This window comes from Ixodes scapularis, unplaced genomic scaffold, assembly GCF_016920785.2.
Source record: "Ixodes scapularis isolate PalLabHiFi unplaced genomic scaffold, ASM1692078v2 PGA_scaffold13__105_contigs__length_92229423, whole genome shotgun sequence".
NCBI classification, from domain to species: domain Eukaryota; kingdom Metazoa; phylum Arthropoda; class Arachnida; order Ixodida; family Ixodidae; genus Ixodes; species Ixodes scapularis.
In genome coordinates this window covers 44953658-44959732 of record NW_024609839.1, presented here as the reverse complement: position 1 = coordinate 44959732, position 6075 = coordinate 44953658, and the positions used below count along the sequence as shown (strand labels likewise).

The window sequence follows — 6075 nt, the reverse complement described above, 5'->3', positions numbered from 1 at the left end:
GCACGAGTTAAATCTATCTTCAAGATATTTTACTTTGTTTATTTTGTCGAAATTTAAACGTTGGAGGGCTTTGTGGAAGCAGATTACACAAAAACCTGCGTGGTGATGTGGTCAAGATGTCTAACCCTCTTTTTTTAATAAACAAAATCATTTGGAGATGCTGGTGGCAAGAAATAACTATTATTTCAATTGATGAATTTGTGAGCGGGGACATAACATCTTTTTTTTTTTTTTGTATGCCAACATCGCGGATTCGCTTCTATAGAAGTGAATGATTAACCGTGGAAGGTGCCATCACGCATTGCCAAAGGCTCAGCAATATTGCTTTCCTCACACTCCAAAAATATGTCCCCGTCCCTGTCTCTGTAAATAATATAAACTAATATGGTCTATGCCAATTTCGGCTAGGCTGTGGGAACCAAGAAAAGAAAAAAGGAAACGCTGGACGACTATATAAAGTGTCAAAAACTTTAAAAAGTAGTTGCAAGGCAACCCAATCACTGCTGCACGCGAAGACTAAGTTCTCAAACATTGTTATGACTACGCCGCGAAACTCGTGAATTTGTCGGGGATTATATTTGAACGAAGGTTATATTACACATCGACCTTTTTACAGTGGTTGTCCTTTAAGTTTCAGATAGAAATCTGCTTGCTTACGGTTTCTTACATAAAACTGATTTCTTTATTGTTTGTGGTCACCACTAATATTTGCAATATTGTTCTCTAGCTCAAACATATTTAACTTCTACAAAAAAAAAACGTGCTTGTTTAATTTTTAAGTAACTCCTCCTTTATAACAAAACTCGGAGTCTACAAATGTTAAAAGCCTGACACATTGCAAACACAAATGATATCTCTGCCTACCAAGTAATTACAAGATGGTGCTGTTTGCTTGTACCTTTATTACGTAATCGCTCATTTTGGGCCAGGTGTTGCAGCAAACTTGTCATCGTTGAGACCAATATCTCAATAACACTTGGTTGTCTCAGAGGTGGTTCACTTGCCCCACAAAAAGGATGGCGTTTGAGCGCGTGTCTCGAATGAAGAAGAGGAAAGGATGGTCGACCTCGAATTCGAAACCGCTAAAGCTGCCACTCCTGAGTCCACCGATCACTGCCGACACCACCGCCGCCTCGGTGCCTTCTTCGTTGACCTCGACAACCGCCTTCTGCACCACGTCGAACACATGCAGGCTCGTGTCTCCAGAGATTCCGGAAAGATCAGCACCGCCGCCAAAGATTCTCCTGATGCCCATATTCTGAAGAATTTCCTTCAGTGAGTACTTGCTTTCAAACTTAAACCTGCACGAAAAGAAATGCATATGTTGTGGATGTTACATTTTCTAAACCCAAACAATATAATGATGTTTTGCCAGCAGGGCAATGAAAATTTAATAACTTCTCTTGGATGAACAACTAAAGAAAAACTACGATAAATATTTCTTGGACGCAACGGAATGTGTGTCCAATCGGCAGATGGTCTTTGTTAGTGGTCACTGACTTTTATTTCGAATCACAAAGGTTTACAAGAGGTTGATCCGTTTAGAGGAGTGATGGGATTCGAATAACTTAATTGAGACAACCCGTGGGTTATCTTCCTCACAAAGTCTAATCAATGAGAGGGTAAAAACGGCATGAAAGACTTTCACTTGTTCCACCTTCCAGCGCGAGCCTTCCTATACTTTCAGTAACACCTTGCCATCTCGCGAGCTTCGAGCGTGCACGCGTTGTCGAAGGCTGATGCAAGGCGACAAGCACGTGCTGGATGCCGGGCATTTGCCCTTCTTATCTCGTCAGTGACATTAGTCAATACTTCATATAACAAAAGTCTGCAGCGCTGACGATTGCACACGAGATAACGCGTGGCTATGAAAATTCCTCCTATGCGAGATTTCTCGTGTGAACAAATTCATTCGGCTGAGCGTCAGGGTCAAGCGCGTGTGCTCTTGTATGCACTGTATATTTGTGAGATATGATATAGCTACACCTCAATATGAACTGTGCCATAGACTAGTCTGTGTGGAAAAATCTGTCCGCTAGCACCGGCCAGCATCCGTAAAAGAGAGAGGAGCGGACGACAGTTAAGAAGCAAAATGACACACAGCGGACATTTTGCGAAACATGTCTCGCCATTGCGAAATTCGTTTTGAGACGCAGTTGACAGAGTGATCGCTAGTCTGAATTTTCCTAGAAATTTCCTCTTCCTCTTTCGTCGAGTTTAATTTCCCCTGATGAGAATACAATGATTGTACACCTTAAAAAAGTAACCATTTAGCACTTTTTAAGCATTCCAGTTGCTCTTGTTTTTTTAATTTTTTATCTGACCTTAAAATATATTATGCCTATACTCACTTTGGCAGAAATACCGTAACATCGCGTTGCACCAGACGATCTAGGATAGTCTTGAGAATTCCGGCCGTAAGGTTCATCTTCAGCGCCTCTACACCGGTTTTCTCTTGGGGCAGCAGGATGACCATGCTATAGTCACCACCACGGTAGGGCAATTCTGCAACGTCCACACTCATATCGTTGAAGCTGTTGTGACGAATACGAATCTTGCCGATCATGGTGTCAACTTGTGCTTGAGTTACGCCACCGTTAAAGAACGACCTTTGTCCGGTACGTCTCTTCTGAAACTCAGTCTTCCAAGTTCCTTTGAAGTACATGGCATTCAGCAAAACAAATCGTGTAAGCGGATCCAGGGGCTCGCTAAAGAGACTCTCAATCTTGTTATGAGTCTTGTCCTTGACCCAACTGTTGATGACGTCAACAGCCCCCTGTCCATTTTCTACGAAGTCAACTTTTTGCAGATCGGCATTGAAGGAGTTCCTCAGTATTGCCTCATACTCGTTCAGAAGGGGCAGCCCTAAATGAATGGCCGCTGTGTTGGCGACGTCCACCGTAGTGTTAGACGGATCAGACAGATGTCGCTGAGTCTGACGAGCGTACGCATCCAAGACCTGCTCTTCCGGAAGACCAGCCCTGGAGTAGCCCAGGTTCTCGTGAAGTTCTTGTCGTGTCTCCCCTCCTGCTCCGGCGTAGGCCATTCCCATCGCTATTGAAAGACTGTAGGGCGAGAAGAAGATATTTTCCTCGGGAGAGCTTGGTAGCAGAGGGAGCAGGCGCATACCAAGATCATTGCTTGCGACCGTTAGTTTGTCATCATCTTCAGCTGAACACAGGACGAAGACGGACAGGAACGCAGTGATAACTTTCATCTTGGGGCTGCCCGGAGAAAGGGAGACAGGTTGGGTATTAGAGCGATAGGCTTTCTGATCTCAAACACGAAAGTCTCCAAATGGCTTGTGCTGACGTCACCTGTGCTGCCGTTGATGTGGCGTTACTGCTAAGCACATACCTACTGAGGCATGCATTTCGCGCCACCTCATTTTTGTTTCTTAGGAAGGACAATTTAAATCGGCCTGCAGTATGCGGCAATGACGTCACGCGAGAGCCATACACACAAAACACAGGTATAGTCTATAGTGATGCATTGAGACTGGTCCTTTGGTGTTACGTCATTAAGAATATTCTCAGAAACATGAGCGCCAGCTACACTGCAGCTCTGAGAATAGGGTACCTTAACTCCAGTTTATCTTACACCGTTACTTATGAGAACTGTAGAAGGTAATAAAACACCAAGAGATTTGACTTTGATTCCTGCTCGCATTAAACGTTGTACATTCATAAGAACATCTACGCAACCCCGGCAATGGGGGGGGGGGGGGGGCATTTAGCTTCAATGTATGAACCCTTGGTTATTCCTTCTGGGTAAATAAATCTTTGGAGCATCCCTCAATATTTTAAATTTGTCGCTATTGTTGAATCCAAGGATTTCCATTTCCTTAAGAAAACCACACATGTGCAAACGTTACCATAAACATACTCGCCTGAGACCCGTCTGGTTAGGATGATCGTCTGACTGGTGGTAACTCTAACCTTGAGGTACCCTTCCCGTCTGACATATCATTGTCACCCGTGATCAAGGGACTTAGCAGAGCCCTGAACTTCGTTCTTTTGATGTCTTAAAATGTGGTTAGGTAATACATATAAAGTCACGAAACTAAATGGAAGCCCCTAATTTGCATGTGACTCCGAGTTTCAGAATTTCATTTATCATTTTTCATGTATATCTTAGAAATGCCACCCGGCGATTGAACATGATTTCGCACGGACGTTCCTGTCACATAACCATTAAGTGGGGATGGAAACGTGAATACGGTTTCTGTTGGAACACGTGTCTTGAACGAATAATAGCAAGATGAAAATAATGATCATTTGGCGTGTTTACGTTTAAGATTCTCTGAAAGGCACAATTATGTGACTATTAACCAGGCTAAATGCTTCGCTAGTAAAAGTTGTTTTAATTTCCTACTTGAAAAGGGTGTATCGAATCCTATGAACAAAGCATTATACAGTTAGCTTGGTACAATCACAAATGAAGAGATTGTGGAATTAAACAAAGACGATACAAAACATCTTTCCAGACAGCAAAACATTTTATATAGTTTCGCTGCCAGGTGGAACGTAGGTCATTTTTCTACTCGTTTCTTCGTGTTTCTTTATTTATTTGCTAGGTGTACAATTTTTAGAGCTATTTATGTGTAAGCAATACGACTCTGAGCAGTTATTAGCCCAACAAGTTGTTCATCCTTAAAATTTGCCACTGCTCATGAGAGGTGTTCGGGGTACCAGCTGCCTCATAAAGGATCTGTAGACGGATGCAGGAACACCAAGGTTTTACTATAGGTTCAATAAAAAAAAAGCAAATCAAACCTTGCTCTTTCGCCAGCACAAATAAATTATGCATCTCAGAAAGCTGAAACATTGCATTAACGTGACTCTCTCCTTGGCGTCAACTATTGTGTGCTACAGTGTAAAGACTAGCGTAGCTTCTACGGTGCTCCAGCCGGACGCTGCTGCGAGAGAAAGTGGCCGAGGTTTTGCCTTGCGCCTCATTTGCATTCGCCCCGACAACTAGCTGACTGAGTTGGACCACTGTGAAAGCTACGCTAGCCTTCACAACATAGCACAATATAGTTGACGCCCAGTATAGCTGTTATGATAATATACGAACGTTTGGGAACAAGTTGTTACCAGGAAAAAATTATAACACAAAAATAAAACTTCCCTATGGGCCGACGTTCACCACCTCAAAGTTTCACAGTGTTATTTGTCAAACTAAGAGGTAGTGATGTTATTAGGTGTGCCATTTATTTCAGGAAAAAAGGTTTTAATCAAGTAATACAATCTTGTTTTCTTTCTAAGGACGAGCTTTATTTCGCTTTAATAAATGCCACAGTGGCCCACAAAGCAATTTTGTGGTTTGACAAATATTAGGCCTCGGGGAACATCGGCTCAAAAGGAGTTATGTTTTCGTTTTGTTTTTTATTCAGGCACCATCTTGCCTTCGCAATAGTAACTTTTATCACCACCACTAGCGTCAGACATTTAAGAGTTAGAGCTTTCTGTAATGCTTGCTTATGCGGGCCAAATACAAGATTTAATTTGTCTACAGGAACTTGTATAAGCCGGTGTCATAAGAGTTAAACAAGACACATAATTATCTCATTTAAGCTGTCACGGCAATTTTTTTTGTATATTGCTGAGAAACTATATAGCCCAGGGTATTAAGGAAACAACTTTTATATATAAAAATGTGGTGGATCGAATGAGAGAAAAGCATACAACTCACCGATTGTGATGAGCAGCTTGCGTCTTTGATGTCACCAGGCAGAATGCCGCCGAAGAACTTCTGCGCGCGATGGTCTTCAGAACTCAATCGTACGTTTAAAAAATAGAGCACGAATAAAACAAACAACAAAAACAGATAAACGCTCCAGCTTCTTCCCTAGCGAGATTAACACTACCGCCTTCATAACCGAAAAAAAAAAACGCAACCTCATTTTATGTTTTTGTTTTTCTAAAGTAGGGCAGTCATCTTATCTCGTGCTTCATGGAGTACTTAACGGCCTTGTATCCTATCCAGCGAAGCGAACGTAACACCCTTATTTCCAAAGACAGAACCGCCTGACCTCCTCGCTTCATGCTATTTTCCTAAGGCGTTTGCTGCGGA

At 42.4% G+C, this 6075-nt stretch overlaps 1 protein-coding gene across 1 annotated transcript; it reads right to left on the bottom strand.

Moving 5' to 3' along the window:
* Nucleotides 1–882: 882 nt before the first annotated feature.
* Nucleotides 883–5851, bottom strand: LOC8042876 (intracellular coagulation inhibitor 2). Its single transcript, XM_029970894.4, has 3 exons — nucleotides 5695–5851; nucleotides 2352–3224; nucleotides 883–1301 (listed from the first exon to the last, which is right to left on the bottom strand). Exons 2-3 carry the CDS (start codon nucleotides 3215–3217, stop codon nucleotides 986–988), a joined length of 1182 nt encoding a protein of 393 aa, XP_029826754.3. The 5' UTR covers nucleotides 3218–3224; nucleotides 5695–5851; the 3' UTR covers nucleotides 883–985.
* Nucleotides 5852–6075: the final 224 nt, after the last annotated feature.